The sequence below is a fragment of the Talpa occidentalis genome, unplaced genomic scaffold (assembly GCF_014898055.3).
Source record: "Talpa occidentalis isolate TD23 unplaced genomic scaffold, MPIMG_talOcc4v2.1 talOcc4.10, whole genome shotgun sequence".
Classification (NCBI taxonomy): Eukaryota; Metazoa; Chordata; class Mammalia; order Eulipotyphla; family Talpidae; genus Talpa; species Talpa occidentalis.
In genome coordinates this window covers 65581605-65607512 of record NW_023600993.1, presented here as the reverse complement: position 1 = coordinate 65607512, position 25908 = coordinate 65581605, and the positions used below count along the sequence as shown (strand labels likewise).

At 49.7% G+C, this 25908-nt stretch overlaps 1 protein-coding gene across 1 annotated transcript in view; it reads right to left on the bottom strand.

Annotated features, from left to right (window-relative positions):
- Positions 1 to 23583, bottom strand: part of ACSS1 (acyl-CoA synthetase short chain family member 1) — a 48909-nt gene extending 25326 nt beyond the window's left edge. The window contains exons 1-2 of the mRNA XM_037493690.2: positions 23035 to 23583; positions 15144 to 15240 (exon numbers count right to left, since the gene is read on the bottom strand). Of these exons, the coding sequence (XP_037349587.1) occupies positions 15144 to 15240; positions 23035 to 23365 (428 nt within the window). The 5' untranslated portion in view covers positions 23366 to 23583. The remainder of the gene's footprint in view (positions 1 to 15143; positions 15241 to 23034) is intronic.
- Positions 23584 to 25908: the final 2325 nt, after the last annotated feature.

The following is a 25908-nucleotide window of genomic DNA, read 5'->3' as shown; positions in this document are numbered from 1 at the left end:
TGGTCATGAAACTCAGTGCTTATTCTACAGCGAGAGGCAGCAATTCAAAGCTAAGGAAAGGAAGTGAACGGTTCAGAGAGGCCTGCATTAGCTTTCCATGGCAGCTGCATAGATGTGGCAGCTGACCGTTCTCAGCTGTCATATGATCATCTGAGGACCAGCAAGCGCCATATACCTTGTGTAACCAGTGCAAGTATTAACAAGAAGCTCCCCTACCTGAGACACTGCTGAACTGTCAGCAGGTATTATCTGTCCCATCAGAAGGAAACTCCCAGAAATCTTTGTGTTTAAACTCACTTTCTTTATAAAGAACAAACAAACAAAAATGAGATTACATTCTAAAATGACTAAAATTGGCTCATTTACGATCATGAATTCCCAAGATATTAAAATTCTGTTCTAGGAACCGTAGGGATGAATGTTTGTCTGTTTGGTGGTGGAGGAGGGGGAAGGGTATATTAAACAAAGGAAATGAGAGGACAAGTGTCCTCTAGGAGCACAACTCCAGCTGGGGAGGTGAGGGTATGTGTAAGAGTGTGAAAGGCCTACCACCCCAGTTTGGTGGTACATCAGAGAGTGGCAGGAAGAGCTTTCTGGAAAAGTTGGCTGTGGAGGGAGGAACAAAGCAACAAAGGGATAAGGGATGAGTACATTTTTCCCCACAGTGGCAGAAATCACTTTTCTGTCCTTAGGGAAGACCTGGAGACTAAGCTGAGGCAGTCATGAGTTCCCTGAAGGAGCAAGGGTCTCGGCATGTGCCGTGGAGTTGGACCTGGATTTGGTGGGTCGCACATCCTGGCTGCTGCATCCACAGGAGAGATTTCTGACAAAAACTTGGATCCAGGTAAATTTTGGAGTTCACCCCCACCCCCCATCCTATCCACTCTGCCAAAGGCATAAATCTCAAAGTAGAAAGGATCCCTAAAGTCAGATGGGGCAGCCTCCTGGGGTTCTGAAATCTCACCGCCACATTTCCACACAGTGGTTCAGCCTCTGCTTAAATATCCAACTGCTGAAAGTCACCACCAACCTTTCTTTGTCCCTTTAGTAGAAAAATAATCTTCTAAAGTTGAACCAAGACTTAGAGTTGTTCAAGTCCCACCCATTGTTCCTAGCTTACCCCTTTAATAAATCCAGAATAAAGCCCAAAAAAGCCCAGAATAAATCCAACTCATTGGATTTATCCAAATCATTCAATGAAAGCCTTTCAAATTCCTGCACACCTTCACCCTGCTCCCAAGTTCTCTCACCCAGCCCTCATGACCCCCCTCACATATGGACACTTCCAGATCACCAAATGGCCCCACATTCGCATGGTGCCTACCCAGAGCAAAACAGAAGCACCCAGACCTATGACCACAAATCTTATATTTAATAATGGAAACTATTAATAGTTTTACACCTGATACAGGTGGCTCAAATTCCACATGAGGTCACTAACCACACTCCCCATCCCCCAAGACATAGACTAGCTGCTCTTTAGTCAGACTTTCCTAGATTACTGTCAGGGAATTATTTTTAAAAAGCAGATATCCCAGACTTCCTATCTGTCCCAAATTAATTCCATCTCCATTTCTTTCTAGCTAACCTATTATTTTTTAAGCTTGGATTTTTCATTTTAAACTTTTGCTTTTCATAAGCACTCTCCTCCAGACTTATACCTCTGGGGAATGTGACCAGCAAAGCTAGGTCTTGAAATTATTGAAAAAGAATTTTGTTCAAGTGTGCCTGTGATGTCAGGTTACTCAAAAGTACATTGCTGGATATCCATGAATTCTCCAAGACTTCCACAAATGAAACGGGATCAGTAACCAGTGCTTTGGGCTGCCCTGTAGGAAACACTGACTTCCTTCCAGCCTGCAGGGCCTCTCCAAGGACAATGACCACTGGCTTTCTGAGAAATGATCTCACTAAAATGAGTTCAAGTTATGTCCTTCAAGGGCAAAGAGCAATGTAACATTTGTTATTTTTGTTATTGAGTGACCAAGCAGGAAATGTAAGTTTGTCTGCAATGTTCACTCTTCAGGGTAAAACCAGCTGTGTGGACACAGGCAAAGAACATGCACAAATATAGAACCTTGTGTTCCTGGTGCTTCACTAAAAGATGGCCCACCTTAAGGTAAGGATGGAGACGTTCTATAGCCAACTCGTAAGTATCAACTGAGCATAATGTTTATCCAACACTAAAGAGGAATTCAACCACAAGCGTTTGTAACTAACATGACATCTTCCCAAATTCAGATAGTATAAAAGCAACCTGGTCCATCTCAGTCCCAAACCAGACTGAGCTGGCAACAGAGTTGAGAAAAAGAGAGGAAAAAACATGGATATTTATCTATCTTCCAATCAAAGCTGTTTTTTCAGCTTTCACATGTGAAAGTATCTTTCCCTCCTAGCCATTGCCATTTCCTGATGACGGCCCAGAGAAGCAAGATAAGTTTGGGTTATATTCTAAGAATAAACAAATTGGGAATGCATGATTTGCTTACTTCCTATAATTGCTCTGGCTCTTACTAGCTGCTAAATAAACCCTAGCAAACAGACTTAGTTCCTTTGTTGTCCATTTGCCCCGCTGAGCTCAGGTGACACTCAGGCAGGGATTAGGGGTTTACTTATCGCCTTCTTCCCAGGCCAAAACCAAGCCTCGCTCATAGTGGGTGTTCAGTGTGCCTCTGTTGGAAGAGTGGAAACAGCAAGTAAGCATGAGCATACAAGCACCCGCAGGCCCAGCTCTCCACTGTGAGGGTCTTATCCACTCTGCAAATGCCTCTCTTCTTCCTGCACTGAGGGAGGGCAAGGCTGGCAGTCACCTTTGTGTCATACTGTCAGAAATATGCCCTCCCCTTTGAGAGCCAATGGGAAGGACCATTCTCACTAAAAAAAACAAATCAAAGATACTTTTTCTTTCTTCTGTAAATAAGGGAACTAAAACCATAGCCATGTTGCTATGTGAATGTAAGACTAGGGACAGACCAAAAGCACGTCACAGACAGTAACTTCCGTCCTCCCAGCCTAAGTGCCAATAGGGGAGGGGTTAATTCCATGGTCTAGATAAGAACTTGAAAGGACACTCAGTTCACATCTCAAGAATTTACATTCTCTTCAGGAAGTCATTTTTGGATGATGAAGTACTTTGAGAAGAGTCAGCTTTTAGAAAGAGGGACACTTTCTCCCTTGGAGAGAAGGTGGAGAGCCAGCAGAACACAAGGCCTGCATTTGGCTTATGTCTCATGCCAACCCCTCAGCCCTGACATTACTGTGGCCTTTAAATATGATTTAATAGTAATGAAGTTTGCTCCGCTGCTACTTCCTACCACCGAGAAAACAGAAGTCCTGGGAATTCAGCTTAATGGACCCATAAATCAAGTGTGAAATTCCTCATACATCATTATTCTGTGAGCATGACCTTTAGCAAAGAGAAACTACAGTGGAATATAAATTAGTTAAACACTTAAACACACAAAAAACTCCCCAAGCTGCTCTTTGCCAATAAAATGGATGGCTCCTTAACAGAAGCAGGTACCTCAGTGTCTCACTCAGGTGGGAAACTGAAATGCCAGTGTGCTTTTGTATAAGTCTCAGGTGTTGTTGGAGTCATTGGCTCAGGGGGAGTGAGACTCACAGTGTATTCAAATGCACAGCCAACCTTCTCAGTGCCCTATGGCAGGTGCTGCAGGAAGACCTCACCTTGGCTGGGAAGTAGATCTAAGAGTGCAATATCCTCAGTCACCAGCCTGCAGCTTCTAGGCATGTGGCCTGTGGTTCCAGGAGGCTGGACAAAGGTGGAAGGTGGGCCTATCCAGGTCTGTCCAGGGGGGTTATCTCTCTTCAACCATGTTGGTTGCCCTCTGTAAGCACAGGGAACCTCCTCTCCAGGCCAGCCATGGGTCCATTTGATACAGGGCGGCAAGGGGCACTAAAACTGGCCAAGAACACTGCCCAAATAGTTTCTAGGTCACTATATGAGTTCTTCACCCACACACACAATTGCAAAAATACTCAGGCTCAGGGAAAAACAACAAAAGGATTTATTTAACAAACCAGTTACTGAGGCCAAAAATGGCCTTTACCTCACCCAAAGCAGCATCCAATGTTTTTCAGTCCTAAACAAAAAGCAGCTAAGATGGCGTCTTCCTGTCACTGAGGATGCAGCACTCCTCTCCCAAACAACAGGCCACATGTCTAAGATGGCATCTTCCTGCCTTTGCCAACCTGGAGCACGCAGCAGCCAGACTATAGGCCCAGTTCCAATTGATGAAAACAACAGAAGACTCCAGGAGCTGCTGGGATTTCCCATCACAGACAAGCAACACTCAAGACAGCAGCTACAGCAGCTGAACAAACTGACAAAGGGCCACACTCACGCAGCTCTGTGAGGAACCCAGCTCCGAGTCTTCACCTTCTGTGTCAGGCTATAATAGCAGCAAAACTGGGAACAGTTTCAGTCACTCAGCTAATTACAAAGGCTCCAAACTTCCTCTCTGAGGTTGGCTGCTGGAGGCCTCCACCTTCAGAGGCCCACAGCAGCCTTCTGGAAGATTGGCACAGTGGGAGCTGAAATCAAATGGTAAAGATCCCAAAACACTAAATCCAAAGACAAAATAGTCCTTGCCCCCCTTCTAAAGTCCCTTATATTTCTTATCAGCCCCTCCACCCCAAATGGGAATATTTTTAGCATTTTCCCTGAGGCTATCTTCACCAGCAACCCCCTCCAGGGGGCACCACCTGTAATAGTCTATGGCTTCAGCCACTGCTTACACATTGTCTCTTACCTAGGCATTGATTGGCCTGGGTCCTCCCCCAAATCTTAAGTTTTACTGTCCTGGGTACTTGCTCCTCTCTGCCTACAACCCTATTCACATTTCCTTCCCATGAATGACAGCAGTAACAGCTATTAATACCAGTGCCCAGAATAGCTCCCAATCCTTCCCAGGCCCATTTAATCCTCACACCAGTCCATGGGCTACAAATTATCACAACCGGCCTCCATTTGTCAGGAGGAAACCAAGGCACAGTGGAGGTAAATGACTTTCTCAAGGCTATTCAGCTGCAAGGATTTGGACCCAGGCCTGGCTCCAAAGGTCCTGCTCTGAACCAGTTCCTCTGATAACCCTCAGCATCAACTCACCCCCTAAAGCCCAGGTTCCAAACCTCACCCTTGTACCACCTGCCAACTTTATAATTAAGCAACATTTTCCCATGAGTTGTCAATTTATTTTCAGAATAAAGTCTGTGAATATGAGGCTAATGCTGCTCAAAAGGGAAATTAGCAAGAGAAGTGTTAAAGTCCTTTCACGACAGTTAAATCAGTCTTTCTGGAATCAGGGTGGAAGAGAATGGAGGAGGGTAGGGTGGTCTTTTTCTTCACAGTTCAGTGTTTGCTCCACAGTCAAGAGAGCCACATCCAGGCCGTCTTTCTCTCCTGACACAGCCCAGCATGCAGTGGGCCTCTAAACAAATGCCCATGGCACAAAAGTAATAGGTCAGACTAGAGAAAACCTCTGTTCTCTTCCCTTCTTAATGTCTGATTTCCCCCTTGGAACTTGGCACTTGGCCTTGGCTGAGTCTTTTCTCTGGAAGAGAAGTTCTTTCCTTTCCAGGCTCAAGGCCCAGTGCACATTGCTGAGGGAGCCAAGTACCAATCAAATCAGCCCCCAAAATCTGAAACCCACCCCAAACTATCCCTGCAGGCTCTCTGCATGCAGAAAGCTCTGCTATTATCCAAGTCTAATTGATTTTGTTTTCCAGCCTGGCCAGTTAAATTAGTTATTACCCCTTTGCTCCAATACCAGTATTAACTTGTACTTCCTAAGCAATTTTCCTTCTCCAGATAAAGGAAACCTGGCAACCAGGTCCAGCGCTTGTCCATAAGTCATCCACTTATTGGAAGATCTGACAGCCAGGCCATATATGGACAAGAGCCCCCTCCACCAATGATCTCAGCCGATGCTGCATTCCTTTGTGCCTCTGTCCACTCACCCAAAACCTCCTGCCAAACCCATATTCCTGTGCCCCAATCCATTCCCAGCCAGTAAAATTCAACCCTTTTGTTTTACCCAGCTCCACTTTCCAGCTCTGCATTAAAGTCCTTTCCCAAACGCAGGTGGCATATCTTTAGCATTCTATGCACCTCAGGTAGCTGAACCCTGACACTGGTAACACCAATACACTGAACCCCAGAAGCTCCTGCAAGCTGACAGCCCCAGACAAGTACACTAGCAGACCCCAGTCCTGGAAAACAGCTGGCACCCTGCACGACATTCACCTGCCAATCGATAGGTGCCATTTACCTTCCAGGGGAAGCCAGAAGAGTGATGCCCTTTCCCTGGTGAAGTTTGGAAGACGGAAGAGAATATAGGTTTTAACTTTCCGAAAACATTCACTTAATCCTGTGGTTAAAAAAAATGCCACAGGCTGTTTTTCAGCTCCAGCTCCAGATACATGCCCAGGTGGCACCTGTGAGTCTCTCCACAGAGGCTGCATGGGGCTGCAATAGCAGTGACAAACCCAGAGCAGCTGAGTTCACGCAGGGATCTTAGACTAGATACATTATGGATTGCACTATCTCTCAGGCTTTACTGTGAATGGAGAGAGCATTCCAAATTAATACCTAGAGGAAAGAAGCAGGAAGATAAAGTCACACCCTAAGGCCCAATCTCATGCGTCAGGCCCATGCTGCTCTCCAGGTCTCTCAGAACCTGCTTGAAGAAACCTGAAACTGTTAGAAAGAACAGGAGGCTCAGGAAACCCACTGTTTTGCTGGTAAGTGATGCTATAAAGCTAGCATCTAGTTTTATAGCATTTGCCAATTATCATGGTATTATATTCCCACCATGCTCAGTGTCCACTCACCAGCATGACTTCTAACTGATCCAGGAGTCAGGAGGAGGAGGCCCTGCTGCAGAGACCCAACCTTGGACCTGTAACACCCCTTACACCCCACTCCCATTGAGGCTGTCCTTCAAGGTCACTTCAACAAAAGCTTTTGCTTCATCAAAACAATAGCTGATAATTTGTGGAAGAAAATGCATGCCTCTTTGATTCCACTCCAAATTACTTACTATTCTAGGCCACCCCCCACCCTGTCCCTGGGTCTAAGGTGCTGAGTTCTGTGTAAGCTCAGAAATTGAGCTTCCACTTGCTGCTCTCTCATGTCCAGGGTCAGAGGTAGAGGATACGCTTACGTACGCTCGCAGCAGCCCCACTACCTGGGTGACTGCCAGTGGCTGTGGGCTCAGCCCTGCTGGAAGGCACTAGATGCTGGGGTTACACCAGGTCTCATGCCCCTTCAGGAGCAGCACTGTTCTATGGTTCCACAAAAGTGCCTCACTTGCACCAACTGATAACATGCCAAAGACCTCCTCATGTAAAACATTAGACTGGAAAACTGGCCCACAATATAGTTGTAAAGTCCAGAAAATGAATGGCTTTATCTTCGAGGATAGGAGGCTGTCCTTTGACCTGGCCTGTGATGAGTCCACATCTAGGGAAGCCCACACAGATGGAAGGACTAAGTTCCAGAGTGAAGACCAGAGCCTGTTAGAGCAGACCTTGAACAGCTAGGGGGCCAAAGGCCTTTGCACCAGAGTGACAAAGAGTGTTTGGTCACCTGCATGAGGAAGGACACCAGGCCCCACTGCAGCTCCCTGGATCCTGGTCCTTACACTGGACTGTTCAATCTCCTAGGTGTCAAGGGTAACTGGGTTCCACAAACACTGTTGCCTGCACTAGCTGTGGCCTTTCTCACTCCAAGCAGTGTAACCTCCCAAGGCACAACTTCCTCCTCAGCCACCTCCACCTGGGTTTCTGCGTGGGGCTTAGGTCACAGCAGGTGACATTTTGCACAAGGGAGAAATGAAAGATGGGCTGCCTGGTTGCCACCTAGCACAGTCAGAGGCTGGAAACGCTGCGGTTTTCTGGAATCAGCTCCACTAGCTGCAAGAGAGTGCCAGGAGGCAGGTGAGCCAGCAACAATCCTGGTTTCCTGACCCCAGGAGCAGTTATAACAATATGTCTGGAAACTCAGCAGTGCCTGTGCGGGCTCCTACATCCATTCTGACTATTCCCGAGGTGGGGCTGGGAGCCACCCAGAGACTGCTCCTTTCCAGAGGCCTTGCAGGCACTCTGTATAACCCCCCTCCCCCCACCTTGTGCTTAAGAGAGCAGCAGTGACTTGCCTTTTCTGCAGCTGAATCCTGACCATGGCAAGTCACATTACCAGAGATGCATTTTAAAATGAAGATTCCCTGACCACACCTGTGATCTTGACTCAGCAGGACATGGGTGCTGTCATACAGAAACCTCTCCAATGTAGCCAGGCACACCCCGAGCTGGAAACTGCCTCAGAGTCCTACCACTTGACACAACACTGAGGTTTGTCACGTTTTGAGACCATGAAAGAAGTTCTGCAGACATTTGCATAGGATGAGATGCCAAATGCCTTCTTCTAAATTCCATGTTCATGCTTCCTCATTGAACTCAATGAGGAACAAATGAACTCAACAGGGAGCAAATGAATCCACCATGTGTCAATGGCACAGAAACTCATTCCAGGCTTCTCTGAGGAAGTTTGACTGGATTTGTTGATGGGAAATTGTCAAGCCTCTCACCCAACTAGACTTCCTGCTGTTACCAAGCTCAGATGAGACCAAAAAGGGACCACAGGAAGGGTCAGAGAACAATAAAGGTAGGAGAGTCCCTGTTCTGAGCAGCACCCATCCATTACCCACCACCCTGGCACCCACAGGGAACACCCTTGCCTCCATGGCACCCCAGGCTGGCAGAACCCCTCAAGCACATTTACTTTCTGCTCTTACCATCCCACAGTTGCACCAGATGCCACGGTCCTTGACCCCCCCCCCCTTCTTCTGCATCCATCCCTTTCCTCTCCCCCAGGGCACTCTGGAGCCTTCTAGCACTGATGAGTCCCCTCCTTCTAAGCTGGTACTGGCACTTAATGTGTGTCTGCTTGTTCTGGGGTGGGGGTGGGGACAGACATCTGCAATGCCTCACGCTGGTCTGAAAGCAAAGGGGCATATTGTCTACACAGGTGACAGCCTGGGCCTGTCACCAAGTTTGAGTCACAGAGCAGCAAGGGCCATGTTTATGCCTTCACCGCAGCCTCCTTGGGGATGGGGATAGAAGACAGATTCCTTGGTGCTTCCACCAGAGGTGGACAAAGATGATTTCAACCCCTATTTCTGGTCATTCCAGGTGGGTGAGCCTCCGAAGCTCCTGGGGGCAAGTCCTGGTCTTTTGAGCCAAGGGGGACCACGAGCACAAACTAAGACCAGGTAAGTGTCAGCTCCTGCCCAGATGCCAGGGCCTGCCCCAAGCTGTGGCATCAGGTATGACTTCAGGAGGTCAGAGAGTTAGGATGTCCCATCCCCAACCTGGCTCACTGGTTGCTAATCTTCCCTGGAGTGATTCCTGGCAGCAAACAGAAGGGGTCCATCTCAGTGGGCATCGGAGGCTAAACATATGGCAGAACACTGGAATAGAGGTCCAGGTGGGCGGCACCCATGTACTAGTCATCCTCACTGACAGGCCTGCCCTGAAGCTAGCACCTGAAGTCAGCACATCAAGGCTGCAAGCTGGAAGGGCCAGTAGGAGAGCTGTGCACCCTCACCTTCCCCAGGGACCGCTTGCACCATGCTGGGCCCAGCCAGCCAGGGGCTCCCCACCTTCTAGTTGGGCTCTGATTTTCAACTCTGCATCAAACATCAGTCTAGCTTCACCAAGATACCTTTGCTCTGAGTCCACCTGGCTCTGCAGTGGGAAGGGGTTGGAATGAAGAGGTACCCCAACCACCCCAAGACCAGGAGTTGATGAGAATTTTTAGATAGAGTAGAAGATTCAAGCAACTGGCCTCTGTGCTGGAAATGCTGCCCTGATGGGAACTGACACTTGGCAGGGCCACATGATACCACAGAACCACCCACAGCAAAGCTGTGAGTCAGGCCTACCCTGCTGTCTGGATTTTCCAGAAACAGGAGAGGAAAGGCAAGACAGGAACAGAAGTCCTGCCCTAAAAGACTCATCTCCAAGTGACAGGCAGCAGGAGCCTGAGTCCCTCCCTGCCCTCAGGAGCCCACACTCCCCACACTCACCGAGTGGCTAGGCCCCTACCCAGGGCCCCTTGGCAGGCTTGCCCCTTCACCACTAGCCCACCCCCACAAGCCCTGAATGGCAAAAGGGATCAGCTTCCAGGGAGACCTCAGATTATGTGTGTTCCTCCAAGTAAACTTATGCCCTCTTCACCCAGGAAAGTACCCACCATGGAGGTTTCCCTGACCTCACGACAGACTCACAGTGGTCATTCTTGCTGTAGTCTCAGGATGTGGCCATCACAAAAGATGATATCCCAAGAGCCTTAGCTCTCCCAGAAGGACAAAGAAAAACAAGCAGTCAAATACAGTAAGATTCAAGATGCTTCTCAATCTCTGGGTTTGGACCCAGAGGTGCTGGTCAAAGGCCAGACATTCCAAGAAACCTATTTCTATCAGATTTGGGAAGTCAGCATGCAGATTCCAGAACAAGTTTTGCAACTGGAGTTAGTCAGAGGTCAGCAGAGAAAAAAGCACTGCCCAGGGCTCTGCCCTCCTCTTAGGTGGGGGATGCAACAAACTGGCCTCTCCTCCCTCCTGGGCAGCCCATTAAGCAAACAGACTTTGCCCTGTGTGACAGAAGGCTCCTGTCCTGCGGAGCATAGCCAATCATGGGCTGTTCACCCCAAGGCACCCCACCCACTAAACCATTATGCCAGTTAAGGGTTCTCTCATTACCCTGATATTTTTTTCCCTTGATATTTTAATAAAGGAGTTTGCTCACTTAAATAATGATTTGAGGTTGAGGAGAAGATCAAGGTGCAAAGGTCAGGCACACAAGAAGGGGGAGGGGCTGGCTCTCAGCTGGCTTGATTATTCTCCCAAGTTAACTTAGCTGTGTGTCTTCACTCTGAAAACACCCCACACCTCCAGGCCCTGAAGCCCCTCCTCTACTCCAAAATCCTTTGCAGACCTTCCTTCAACGGCCTCCACCTGCAGCTGATGTAGAGCCTCATCCTCCCAGATGCCACCTTTCTGGGCTTTCATCTCTGGGTCCTGCTGACACTCAGCCACTCAAGAGAGAAGAAACATTTGCATTTTGCAGTGGAGAAATCAGAGGGTCAGAAGGTGGAATGACTTGCCAAGTCACCCATAGCCAGGCACAGAGAAGCATGCAGCAGGGCCTCCTGCCTGGGCCTGCACCCCACCACGCACTCAACTGCGCTGCACCTCTGCCTGCATCACCACACCTTCTCCCCCCTTTGCCTCTCAAAACCCAGCCTCCACAGGACCGCCCCAAAGTCTATCCCCACAGGTGTGTGCATGGTGAGGCTGCCTGCTGTCCACCCGTGGAGCCCACAGAGACTGGCCACTGTTTTGTCCTTACTAAGTGGCCCTGTTTGAAGACATCTGTAGCCAAGAACACCAACAAGCCTCTCCACAAGGTGCCTGCAGGTCTGCAAGACCTCCACAAGCAGCAGCTCCCCTTGCCCAGGTATGTTGGTCTAGTCACTCCAGAGGGGATCCCGGAAGGGCTGAGCCCATCATGTGTGTCCCCCAGGGGACCTTCCACATTATGCACTGGGCCATGTAGTCTCAATAACACCACTTCCCTGACTGTCATGTCCAGGGACAAAGCTGACCCCCTCGACTGGACAGGTTGTGAAACAGATAGGGTGGAGGGAGGCCTGACCTCCACTCTGCTTCTCTGGATGGGGTGTCCTCACTGCGCACAACCCCAACCCCTAAGAAGGAGTAGCTATAGGAATCACCCCCAGCAGGTAAATTTGTTGGCCCACAGTGAAAACCACTCAGCTCACTTCTTGCGCACACCCAGGACCTCACCTGCCCTGCCTGGCACAGTGTGGCACCAGGTGCTGCTCTACTGCTTCACAACCCACTTCACCACTGCACTGACCTGCACCCGCTAGTGCTAGCACAGCTCTGGTCTCATCTAATCCCTCCTTGCGCAGATGAGGACACTGAGGCCCAGAGTGATGGGCCTCAAGATGACAGAACTTGACAGAACTAAAACCTGGTTTTATGGCTTAATTAAAAGGGGTGAAGTTCAAGTTCAGATCCCTCTTCAGAGAACCTCAGGTAAAAGATGAGCTTCCCCCACACTGCTCTCCCCTCCGTTTTTGGGCACCCACAGATGGGCACCCACAGGTTAAGTGCCCACAGGTTAATTTGCTACACTCTACACCGAGGGTCCATTCCCACCGTGCAAATTCTTGATCAAACCCCCAGGATCCAGGCAGGGAGAGTCTACACTAGCCTAGGCAGACTGAAGGCTTGACATCTCATGAATCTACCCAAGAACCCACTACTACTATCCTGAAAAAAAAAAGGGGATTTGTGCTTCCCAGGGGACCTCTAGAATCTGCCTACTTGAGTGAGATAAGAAGACAACTTCGAGGGGGCCTCCCTGGTGGCGCAGGTGGTTGAGCACAGTGCTGTGAAGCTGTCCGGGGCCTCCGCAGTGCCGGTTCGATCCCTGCTGTCCTCGGGGCACATGGCACGGCAGACCTCTTCTGTCTCGCCCGCTGCTCCCCTCAGCAGTGTATTTGGTCAGTCTGCCTGTTCTGTTCCCCACTCTGTCTCTGGTGAATCCTCTTACCCTCCTGCGCCTCTGGCCTGTATCCTTGTTCTTGTATAAATAAATAAATCTTTAATAAAAAAAAAAAAAGAAGACAACTTCGACAACAGGCACGATATTGGAGAAGCACAGGGACAGCTGGAAATAACAGCCGGATGCTATCTGGCCACACAGCCTCAGGGAGCCTCCCAGGTTATCTGCACCTCCGCTGGCCTCTGCAGCCCTTGCCCTTGAAAGCCACAGGCACTGCAAGAGGAGCTCAGGGGTGGTGTCCTGAGCGGGGACATCCTGGTTATTACTTATGGATCCTAAGATGGCTTCCTTAAGCCAGCTCTGAGCACCTCTCTGGGCTGAAGAAGGCTGCTCTGCCAATCAAAGAGCTCTGGCCACGTCGCTTTTCTGCAGGAGGTGAGCACTGCATATCTGAAGGAGGACCCTCCACATAATCACTGCCACTGTGGCTCTCCTTCTCTGAGACCCCCACCACAGCACAAGGCCCACTTTGGCTGCTGAATGCACCCCCAAAGCCTGGACCCTTTAAGTGTATACCTCAGAACTGGCACCCACTAGTGAGTTACAAATACACACAACCACCCAGCATATCAGACTCCTGAAGGCAACCTGGGAGCCCACCCCCAGGCATATAATCCCAGGTCACGGCCTCCCAAGCAGGAGGCAGGACCACACCTGCCTCCTGTGTCTGGGATGAATCCCTGAACACAAAGAACAAGACATAGAAACTGATGAATGAGCACGTTTACAATGTCTATATACAAGTGCATGTGTGCACATGCCCATGTGTGCATACACACACGTGTCTGCCTGGACCTATGGAAAATAGTGGGGATTCTTGTGAGTAGAGCAGTGGTTTCCTACTGAGGATTATGGCGTTGTTGGTTACTAAGGGACCCTAAGGTATATTAGAAGCTCTAAGATGATCTAAGGAACGAGATGTGTTAATGATTGTCCTGCAAGCTAACCCCCAAGCCGAGGATCCTGATGTAGCTGGTTTCCAAGAGCTCCATTCTCAGGCTTCAGTGGAGTCAGAGCTCCCAGGTAATGATCCTGCAGCATGGGTGGGGAGGTATCTTGCAGGTCCCAAGCTCTCAATATGGGAAGAGTGGTGAGGCAACCACCATTATTGACTGGTGACTGGTTGGGGGTGGGCTGGAGAGGTGGAGGGATGAGTGGATGGTGTCCACCTGGAGCAACAGATTAACTAATGTCACTTTGCTGTGGCCCAAAGACAACCTGCATACAGTTTTATCAGGTATGGGGAATTTGGTCTGTGATAAAACCTGAGTTCAATAAACAAACAGAAAACTAGGGTTGTCCGCTGGCCCCTAAGTTACCCAAGTGGCAGTAGTGTGAATACCATTCCCAGAGGCCTACACCTGCTTCCCTGAACACCCCGTCAAGCTCAATCCCCTCACTCCCATCGGCCTAGCCTCCCACGCCCACTCTCTGTTCCCAGGACACCTCCAATTACTCCCCTCCTTGGCACCACCTGGGTGGGTCTGGGATGTTCCCCAAACTTCTCACAGTTGCTCCTTCTTGTGAATGGGACCTCAGCTTAAATATCACCTCCTCAGAGAGGATTTGTCTGACAATTCCACCTAAAGTGACCACAGTCATACTCTGCCCTGTGTTGGGGGATGGGGGGGGGGTGTTGCTACAACCTAGCTGGCCTGTCCTGAGTGATACAGTCATCAGATAGGAAAAGCCCTAAGCCTCCCACTAGCAGTGTGAGCATGCTCATAAATGCTCAAGGAGGTAGGGAGTGATGATCCAGGACACAAGACTCAGACTTACAGAAGGTCCGAGAAGGCACTGCAGATAAGTTCAGTCTCAAGCAAAGTGGGTTTCACCCAAGAGGATGCCAAACCAATGCCCTGCAGGGACAGACCACAGACACCTCAGAGCAAGGCAGTTCCCTGCAAGAAGGTCACTCATTCTGGGCACATTCAAATTCCCTGATGCACAGATGGCAAGTGAAGGGTGCTTGGAATGGAAAATGTGTGAAGAATTTGCATAGAGAGTCAGAGAACACAAATGTCACGTCTACCCCTTCTTTAAAAGACTCAATGTGTTTATCATCTCTCTCTCTCCCGAGTGCACAGAGTAAGAGGCTGTGTGTGGGCTGCTGGGCATTGCTCCAGCTTGTGTTCACATTTACTTGTCCTGGGATAAGAGAACATTCCTGAGGCTGAAACATGCTTCCTGCTACTCAGACAGCCCTCACCCAGAGCAGACACAGGCACACCAGGCTGTGCAAGGCCACTGCCTTCAACATTTGCCATATTTGCTTCCCAAGACCCAGTTTCTTCGGTGTGAATCTAAAGATACCCAGTGTTGACAAGGTTAGCTGAAGGCCAGGCCTCCGGCAAACTGGGCCATCCTGCTCCCACTAACAGCCCGGCTCACAGAGGTGTTCAGTGCCAGCATTACCAGAAAGTGTGGCACAGAGGCTCCAGGTGCCACCAGTGTTTACACAGTACCTGTAGGTGATTCTCACTTCAGTTCCAGGCTCATCTCGCTCCCAGATTAAAGCGATGCTCTCTGGGTTCTTCGAAACATGTCGATCCAAGCAGTTGACTGCACAGAAACAGGTTTATGGCTGTTATTACACTTAGTGCTTCTAGAGTGGAAACCAGGGGAGGGTCTTGTCTGCTGTGGCTTATGATACTCTGTGCAGAACAGGATCCTTCTCTCCTCAAAGGTGAGATTTCTACCTCCTTAAAAATAGGGAGATTGTCAGAGCCTGCCAAGACAATACCATCACAGCACAAACAGGATCTCACTGGGAACTCTCTAACGCAGGTGCTTCATGTCAATGGTCCCAACCCCAAACACAGGTTGGCATCACTTGAGGGACACTCACCCAATTAGCCCCATGGCTCCCTGGGTGGTTCAAATGTGCGTCTGCACTGGGAAGCACAGACTGAGCCTTTGGAACAAATACTTAATGCAAACAGGCCTTCAATGCATGGGACTCTGGAGTGTGGTAGAGATGCCATCCAGGACAAAGGTGGTACCCCTTCTTGGGTGTCCAGCCAGCACCTTACAAACCAGCCTCTGCTGCAAGAAGTGATGATGCAACTATGGGGAAATGGCAGGCTGTTTTTCCGGAAGACTCTTCCCCTTCCCCCCTCCATTACCCAAGCCCAGGTCACATGACTGCCCAAAACAAGTCAGTTCTGCCTGTAATCTTGTAAACCTGCAGATTAATGGGATCGTGTTCATTTGCTAACATCCTGTTCATGACTCTTGATTTCAAGGTGCGCATAACAGGTTGCTTAATCCCAGAACCCCTCCCAACCAGCCCCACAGGCAGGTTTCCATTACTCACTTCCCCATCAGCAGGGAAATGAATATCACAAACAGCTTTTAGGGCCAGCAGCCATCTGCTGCCTGGTCTCTCAGAATCACCCCAATGTCCAGGTGCATTAATTATACCTCAAAAAATTAATGGCTGAAGATAAATGTCATGGAAAAAATAACTAATACTGCTAATGACAGACGGTTGTTTGAATTACTAGAAAAACAGAAGGGAAGAAATACCCCAGCCATGAAAGAGGAAAGCAAGACGACAAACTGAGAAGGAGAGACTTGATGGCACACCAAACCCACATTAGTGGGTCTGTGTCTCAACCCAGTCCAAAGTTTAAAAATCAAGAGATTTCGCAGTGAAGACACAAATTCCAGGCTTCTCTTAAACAATCAGCAGATGAGGCCACACCTTGGCCTGCAAGCTGAGGTGATAACCAAAGTTCAGCAGGGGCCCCTTCCCTAAATCCCTATTTTTCCCACCATCCACTCCCTACCCTCAACTCCTACTGCAAGGCCCTAACTGATGGAACAGGAAACAGTGACCCTAGGCAGGTCACAACTGCCTCCAAAATGCCAGGCTGAGGACCCCAGACCCTCAGTGCCCAGCAGGAGGAGGGTGCTGCTTCCACAGGTACATGATTGCTCCTCAGAGTACTGTGCTGCTCTGGGCATCACCAGGAAGCTGGATATAGATGCCAACTCTTGGCCCCACCCCAGACCGAACCCCAGAAAGCCCCCAGGAGATGTGCGTGTACACTCTGACACACCTGCTCCAACTGAGTTGGACCCTCTGAGTCACCCCAAAAAGTAACGGGCTCAGGTATATTTTGGGAAATAGTCTGTGGGTGCTCTGGTGGTCCAGTGACCTGTGCAAAGCCTACCAAGGAAAATGCAGATATTTTACTGGAGTTCACCTCCCCACAGTGCCTGCACCTGTGGTAGCCAGGGCTCAAGACTAGTGATTTCCCTTACAGCCTCCGAGTCCAGCAGGTTATCCTGCACCTTGTTTATACAAGCATGGGGCAGAACTGACAGCATCCAAAGTATGTCCTGACCCCCAGGTAAAGTGTCCCGTAGGTGTCTCTCCTGCACATGGGAGGAATTAGACAGTGACTGCCAAGGCCCTGCTGACTGTGATGAATCTGGTAAGTGCCCCTGCCATAGGGCTTTTGCACGGTTTCTCTCTACCTGGGGAACATTGCCCCACTCCCCTCATTGCTTCCATTCACCTGGCTCCAGTCTTCTGCTCTCATTCTTTCCTAGCATACTTCCTTTCCTTTGTGCCTCCTCTTACTCTTCCTGAGATTTTTATATTTTGCTGCCCTTCTGTGGGCAAGAGCCAGACATCCTGTTTGTGTTTATCCACATGCATCCTAACCCTGAGCAAACAACCATTCAAGTCTAAATGACACCAGATCAGCCCCATGCCAAGGGAAAGAAATGAGCTTCTGATCTTTACAGTCCCAGCCCTCAAGAAGAAAGTGTCTTTGGGGCCTAAATCAGTGACTCTAGATCCCCCAGAACTCCCAGAGAATGTTAGCACAGAAATTGTGGGGAGCCCACCCAAATCCTCCACTGAGGATTGCCAGTGCTCAAGCTTCCTCATCAGGGTCCCCAGGGGCAACACTGCTGCTAATGCAGGAGCTCAAGCTGGCAGACGGTGTGTAGCAACACCCGCATGTGCTCCTCTACATGCATCCTCCAAAACATCTGGCCATGTCCTTGCAGAAAATGGAGCCTGGAGTCACCAACAAAACTCCACTCTAGAGTCAGGCCCCTGGTCAACCACTCACTAACCATCAAAGACACACTTGTTATTTAATCTACATATCACTCTCCTATCCATAGTTGAGGGGAACGGTTGCTGGTGGTGACTGTAAGAATTAGGCATCATTTCAGAGTTCCCTGTTACAGGGTCAGGTGGTGTGGCAGCGTTTCCAAGGGAAACATAGATGAATAACTCCCATCTTTGTCCACAGCTGCTATGGTGACACTCAGATGACCCATTCACCTAGAGAAAGCACAGTGCAGGGTCTGAGGTGATAATGGTCCTAAAATGCCATGTGTTTGTTGACTTTTTTAACACATATTTATGGTCCCTGCCATTGCCTCAACTGCAGAGAAAAGGAATAAAATAAGAAGAAAGGAGAGAGAAAGGAAGAAAATCTTTCATCTCTGCATTAAAAAAAAAAAAAAAACTCCATCCAAAAAACTGGGCAGTGGGACAAAAACAATTCCTTTTCCAAACATTAGCGAGAAGAGTTAGGCAAAGACCTAGGGCAATTTAAAGCTCAGTTCAAAGGCCACCCCTAAGTCAAGTCTTTTCCCAATTTCCCAGTACAGGAGGAGTGCCCCCCTTCCACTACTCAATGGCCCACACCATTTAGTGTTTCCTTATTCTGCCCTGTGGTTCCCATTCCAGGACACAAAGCTAGCTCTGCTCATGCCCTCCCCCATCAGTGTCCCAAGGTGCCTAAGGAGAGGGTCCAGGTCCCTAAGATTCATTTCTCTATCACGGGGAAGGTTAGCAGGGTTCTTAGTACCATGGTTCTCTTAGTTGTAAAAACCTTGAGCAAGTAGATTTACCCCAGTGTGGATCTTCTCATATACAGATTTACAGTCCATCCTCTAAGGCACTGGAGCATTTTCTGCATATGAGTAGGAGACCTTATTTCTACTTCTGAACTATGGGACCACTGATGACTTCACATTGGTGACCTGAGGTTCAGTCATGGTCAGCTAAGCACTGTGTCCAGGGTCTGACCCAGCTCTGCAGGCAGTTAAGCAAATGCCAGCTGGTGATTCCTGAGCTTGGGGTTTTGTGTTGTTAGGTGTTTTGCTTTTTTTTTTAGAGATCACAAGAGGATGATCATTTCCATTATAAAGATTGTACACACTTAGGTGGGCATTTTCACTCTTATCAGTTGTTTAAATACATCCCTCCCCCTCAACTTTAAGTGAACCCACACACAAAACTTCAATTTGAATCACAAGAAACAAGGGAGTTAATATTCACAGAACGATTCACAATGGACTTTCTTTAAATAGAAAATCTCCCTGGCCCATTTTAAGATATTACATCAGTCACAAAATTGCATTTGCCAACTTTCCAGAAGCATCTGCTATTTAAAGTAAGGCTTGCCTTGGACAACTGGGGAGCCATCAGTCTCTTCTGCAGAACCTCCTCCTAAGACCTGGGGTTACACTCTTACTTACAGCTCCTTGAAAGACCTTGGGCATGTTACTTTAATCATTGAGAAAAGAATGAAGCAGTGGAGTGGTCATCTCATGATCCTTAGTGTGTTTGCCTTCTGAGTTATTGGAGAAATGTCACAGAGTATTAAAAAAAAAGTAAAATGGTTTCCATTGTCACAGCTAGTGTTTTAAAAGGCAGCCAAGAAACCTGTGTTCAACACTTGGTTAAGAGTAGTTTCTCTATAGCTTTGCTTGAATGTAAGAACACACACTTTTTTAAAAAATAGCGTTCAGAATTTGTTGTTTAGAAAATAGTTTGTGTGTTTTGAAAGCAACACATGTCATGACTCTGATTCTGCATTTGCAACTTCCTCATGCATTGAGCAAAAACATCTGTTGAGACCCATGGAGGACAGTGCCAAATTTCAGACTGAAAAGAATCATTTCTAGAACTTTCTGCAAAGCAGTTTTACAAAAAACTAATAGAAGTGAGTCACTGACAGGGGTGGAGTCCACCCTCTCCTGCCCAGAAGGGCTCTGACACAATGACCCCACCCGACCACCTGGCTATCAGGGATGGGCTTTGAGTCACCTGTCTGACAGCCTGCTTTCCTCATGTCCCAGCTGATCAGATGCAAACCTGTGTGATTCTATTTAGAAGAAACACACCACTATCCATAACATAGCTGAAGATCAGGTTCAAGGTCACAGCCATGTCCCTATCCCGACCCACTTCATTAATAAATAACAAAGGTCACGGATTGGGTAAGCATAACACACGAAAGACAGTGCTGAACACTTGAAAAGAGTGTTCTAATTGAGTGCTCACAAAGGTGTCTCCACGTAAAGCACAGATGGTCACAAGTCTAGCTTCTGCCCAGGTCTCCGAAACCCCTGCTCACCAACTCCTCTGGCTCACTCACTCTCAGAGGCACCAGGCTCTGAGAAACCCTGTTTAGGTACCATGGGCTATACTCCTAGCCCAGGTCCCAGGGAGAGGAGGAAGCAGCAAGATCACAACTGCAGCAAAGGTGGGGAGCAGGAGGGCGCCATCCTGGCTGACCCTGTCCAACATCCTGACCTGCAGAATCTGTGAGAGTAATAAAAACATTGTTGTCTTATTCCAGAAGCTTAGGGGTGGTTGAATATGCAACAATAGTAACTAGAATTCAATTACATACTATCCTTATTTTCTTTTTTTTTAAAGATTTATTTATTTATGCATACAAGAGCTAGGGTGCAGACCAGAGATATAGGGGGTAGGGGAGAGGACCCACCAGAGACAGAGTGGGGAGCAGAACAGAAAGATGTACTGAAACACACTACTGAGGGGAGCAGCAGGCAAGTCAGGAGAGGTCTGCTGCACCATGAGGACTGCTCCCTGGCCAGGGATCAAACTCATGCTGTAGTGGTTGTGGATAGCTTCATAGGTTGCATCTTAATACCTTGTGCCACCAGGGAGGCCCTATCCTTATTTTCAGATGAGGAAACATGCAAAGAACAGCAAGGGGAAAGCAAACAACAGTAAGGGAATGATTAAAGTAGGAATGATTAAAGACACACCTAGAAATGCTGACCTGTACCACACCACCAAGCCTAACAGTCACCTCCAGGTACTAATGCCAGGTCACCCAATTCAGAAGTACCTGCATCTATCCTCCTTTGGGGTAAATAGGCCTGTGGTTCTCAACCTTGAGAGCTTCAGGAGCACCTGATGGGCTACTTAAATAAGATATATAGCCCCACCCGAAGGTTTCTGATTCAGAACCAAAAACTTGTATTTCTCAAAAGTTCCCAGGTGCTGCTGATGCTACTGTTGCAGGGACCATACTTTGATAACAGCTGGTACAGATCTTCCTGAAGGGGTAACCAGGAGTTTCCAGAATAACGCTCCTGTAAAATAAGCCGTCATCACGCAAATGATCACATAGAAAGGCCAAAACACCTCATCTATTCAACAACTTTCTAGGTGGCTTCCAGCAGCCACAAACTGATCTGGTCCTTTTTCCTACTGTCACCTCTGGCTTGCAGGCACTGGCAAGGGACAGAGCTATTGCTGATAGATATCACACATTTGAGGTGAGAATGCAGTAAAAAAGCTTTTTCTACAAGGCAGTTTTCTGAAGCTCAATTTCTGGTAGGGCAGCCATAAAGGCTATCTCCTCAGGACAAATAAGTGAAGGAAAAGGAGACAGAATTGTTTGCTGATCACACCCCAACCCAGGGAAGGAGGCTCACATAGTGCCCGCTGCTGCCTCATGAGGGCTGTCTCTGACAGGCTGCAGCTGCTTCAACCAACCATGAATGTCTCCAGGGTCCACAGGCAGCTTCCCCAGGAGCTGCACACATTCTGCCCCCTTCCTTCAGCAAATTACTCTCTTCCCCTTCCAGGGCAGAGCATATTCCACCAACTCTGCAAGTCTAAGGGTTTGTGGTTTTGTTTTTGTTTTGTCTTTGTCCCCACTAGTTCAAGGACACTTGCTGCTGGCTCAATTTTAGAGAAAACACTTATCTAGCAAGTGACTCATTCTGATTAAGCCAGCAAAGTAGTATACAATATGAAAAAAAAATCTGGGGCAAAGTTCCCTTGAGTTTTTTTGTTTGAAATAATAACTGTAATATACTAAACATCTATAATTTTTGGTGATTTTTGAATATAATAAAGTCACTACTACTTGATAGTCAATAATGGGAGAGCCCCATTCCTTACCTTATGGTACTCTGTCCTCACAACCAGCCTAGCGAACAGGCTGTCACCCCCACTTTATAAATGAGTAGAGGGAGGCTCAGAGGAGTCCAGCAATGGGACCAGTAAATGGAGGGGTTGTGTGAGACATCCTACCTCAAAGTTTGGGACTTGGCCAGGGCACACCCCTGCCATGAAGATCATCAAGTCCTTCGTTGAACAGCCCCAGGTCCCACCCAACCTACACCCCATTTTCCCTGAAGTACAGCCCCTCTGGTCATCCTTACTACCTGAAAATTCCCTCCTTCCCAGGACCCCCAATCCCAGAACTTCTGTCTCCAGTTCCTGGACCACCCCCATTTACTGGGGGGTGGCAGGGTAGGGGGTGGGGAGGGGACACAGTGTTATATCTCCCTACCCCACCCCAGGCTCTATCCAAAATCTTAACGAACAGCAGTGGATTCGATCTCAGTAGATCCCAGAAGACTGAATGGCTGGTGGGACTGATTTCTGGGATCACCATGGCCAACAGGTCTAAAGTAAGCCCTGGGGCTTTGGGGCACAGCTGAAACCTAACTCAAGGTCCCGCCATTGCTTCCTCCCCGGCCAGGCCAGCACTGGGAGATAACGGATTCCTAGGAAAACCCAGAGCCACTGACACAGTTCGTTCTGTTTACATGAACAGGGTTTTCCCCCAGGTGAATGGCAGACTCAGCAGCTGGCCGTCACAAAAGCCAGGCACTTCTGGCTTTTTACCTCCCTTCCTTGCACGGGTGCGGGAAGGGAGCCTCTCCTTGGGGCGCCTCTGCCTCGCAGCCTGGCCCTGGAGTCGCAGGTTGCTCCCACACGGACTTGTGCTCAGAAGTGCGGGCAATCCCGTCATTAAACTTTGGAGAGGCTGATGAAGGAGCCCAGCGGGGGCACGACCAGCACCTGGGAGACCAAGCGGACCCCGGGCCGAGTCTCTGCAGACTGTGGCTGCTCCGAGCAAAGTGGAGTCGGGGTGCGGAGTTGCAGCTGGGACCCGGCTGGAGCCTCAGGGGCCCGGCGGGTTGGGGGCGGGGTGGGGTGCGCAAGGGACACCAGGAATGCTGTGATCTGCCAGGCCCCTGGATGCCTGCACCCGATCTGAGTCTCTTCGACACGCGTAAGTTTGGGGTGTCTCCCAGCCCACTCACCAGATACGTTTAACTGGCCTCCCAGGAACCAGCCGATCTTGCCACTGCTGAAGTCGCAGTCCCAGACGGTGTGGTAGGGAGCGTCCCACACGAGCGTGTCCTGAGCCAGCGGCCCCCAGAACGCGGCCGGCTCCCGCACCGCCTGCGCGCTCAGCTCCTGGTACGAGCCCCGCAGCGCTGCGGCCGCGGAGGCGGGGACGCTGCCCCTGAGCCCCGAGGCCGCCCGGCGCGGCGAGCTCACCCCGCGCAGCAGCCACAGCTGCTGCCCCAAGTGCCCGCGCAGGCTGCCCAAGAGCTGCCCCACGCCGCGCCCCAGGGTGCACGCCGCCATCTCGCCAGACGCCCCAAGGCCCTCTGAGCCCTAAGCTGGGGCTCCCCTTTGCTTTTCCGCGGGCCCCGCCCTGACTCCTCCCATTCCTGGGGGCCCGGTTCCCGGAACCCTTGGGTTCCCACCCCTTCTCCTGCCCTATAAAAGAGCGCAGAAGGAAGCCCCGCAGCAGGCTTGAGAACGGGCGCTGGGCACCGCGGGGTCCCGGGTCTTGCGGGGCGACGAGGCGCCCCCGCCCCGCCCCGCAGTGAACACACCCCCCTCCCTTGCTCCCAGTCTGCGCTCCCGCCCCGACGCTGGGCGTCGCGCTGTTTCGGTTTCAGTTTGTTAGTTTTCAAGTTCCCACAGCTGCGCCTAACGGAGAGCTGCTGAGACCAGTGCGTGTGCAGACTCGCGCCGAGGGGCCCGGCGCCGCAACTGTCTGCGATGGGCAGGAGCCCATAAAAAATTGGGCGGCTGATGGAGCAAAGCACACGGGACCACCAAAGATAGATCTGTTCAGCACCTCAGAGGCTGAAAAGTCAAAATATTAACCCGTTTGTGCGTCCCTGAGAGTAACCCTTCGCCCTCCGCAAGCCAGCCTGTACCCCTCCTCCATTTCCCCACTCCCTGTCCACTCATACAAGTGGCCCTTGGGAGCTAAAAGGGCTGAGGGACCTTCAAACCCAGAGGCAGTGTGGCCTGGGGCCGGTCTGGGAAAGCAATCCAGGTTGTGTCCAAGGATTTTCTTACCTAGCTGCTGGCCTCCCCTGTCCCCCACCCCACACCCCCCCCTTTTTTTTCCCCGGCGGTCCACGTCCTGCGGTGCTGGTGGGGGAGCATGTAACCTGGAAAAGTGTAGCAAAAAAGCTAATGCTCTACTAACCTCCACTGCTTCAGAGCCATGGGGCTTTTCTCCTTTTGCTCCATAACCAGCAGCCTGGAGCCAAACTCTGCTCCTAGCTCTGTGACCTTGGGCAAGTTCCTTCACCTCTCTGTGCCTGGTTTTCCTTTTCTAGAAAACAGGAGTTATGTCTCCCTCCGGTGGCCGCAGTAAAGAACAAACATGTCTGAAACCTTTAGCCTGGAATCTACACACAGAAAGCTCAACACCTGGAGGCGATGCTCTTGTCAAGCCAGGAAGGGGAACAGCAGACCCACAGAAACGCGCCTCAGCCGGGTTCATAAGTATTCCATAGCCCAGGAAATAAACACATAATAAGGAAGAGGAGCAGAGGGAAAGGGGATTTTGGAAGTTGGTGGGTTGGGTTCCCAGGATTTCAGAAAGACTTTTTCCTCTTCCCGTAAGGTCGTCCAGGGCCTTTCCTCCTCCCTATTCAGAGGAGCTTCTGCTGGTAGCCAGCCCCAGGCAGTGGTGTTGCTTCCTTCCAGAGGGCACAGGATGGTAAGGCTGGAGAACCAGGACAATTGCTAGCATTAGACAACACCATGCTCTGTGCCAAGCATTTGACCTGCATTTTTTATTTAGTTTAAAAATGATCTTGCCTTCCTGACTCCCACCAATTATCAACCACATAGTGTAACAAATGAGGAACTAAGCCTGAAAAAATAAACAGACTAAAGAGCATCCTATTGGTTAATATCAGGGCCACACCCGGACCCAGCACCCCACTCCTACTTCATTGTCTACCATACCACTGGGTCTGAATTCCCCAGTTGTTTTTTTTTTATATAGAGGCATATTTTATTTATTTATTTGTTTGTTTGTTTGTTTATACATGCACTGGGTACTGTCAGAAGCGTGGGAGGGTGAGAGAATTCACCAGAGCCAGAGCGGGGAGCAGAGCAGGCAGAAGGACCGAAGTACACTGCTGAGGGGAGCAGCGGGCGGCAGGAGAGGTCTGCGCGCCATGTGGGACCCTCCTCCGGTGGCAGGGGAGCAGCTGGGGATCAAACCGGTGCCGCAGAGGCCGCGGGCAGCTTTTCAACCCAGCGCTCAACCGCTGCGCCACCGGGGAGGCCCTGAATTCCCAGTTTTAATAGAATGCTTAGAGTTGTAAGTAAAGAAAGATCATGGCCACGCAGGGGGTCCCAAAGATAGCACCAGCACTTCATACCCCTGTGTAAGTATTAGCCTGCCACTCTATTAAGAGGAGGGGCCTGCCCCCCAACTTGAATCCGGACCTGCCTGATTGCCACCATGGAACTTGTCAGAGCAGGGGCTCTGACCACCAGGGATAGGACCTGCCAAGAGGATTGCAGCCTCAGATCCTGCTCTCTGGGAGCCTGGCAGCCAGGCCCTGGGGGAGTGGGTCTCTCCTTCTGGAGGAAGAGAGCCTACAGAGGAAAGTATATAGAATTGATTACTTTAAAATAAAAAAAAAACATGGTTTTCCTTATCTTCAGGTGGAATAAGGCATGCGTATGAAGAAAGCATCTCAGAACCCAGTGGTACAGAGTGCACTTCCCTCATCCAGAGGACCCAGGGACTCGCCTTGTGTCAGTCAATGCCCCTGAGGCCCAGAGGCCAAGACCTTCCCTGCTGCTGCCCTGAATTAGCAGGTGGAGATGCCCCACCTACCCTGCCCTGGTCACATCCACACACA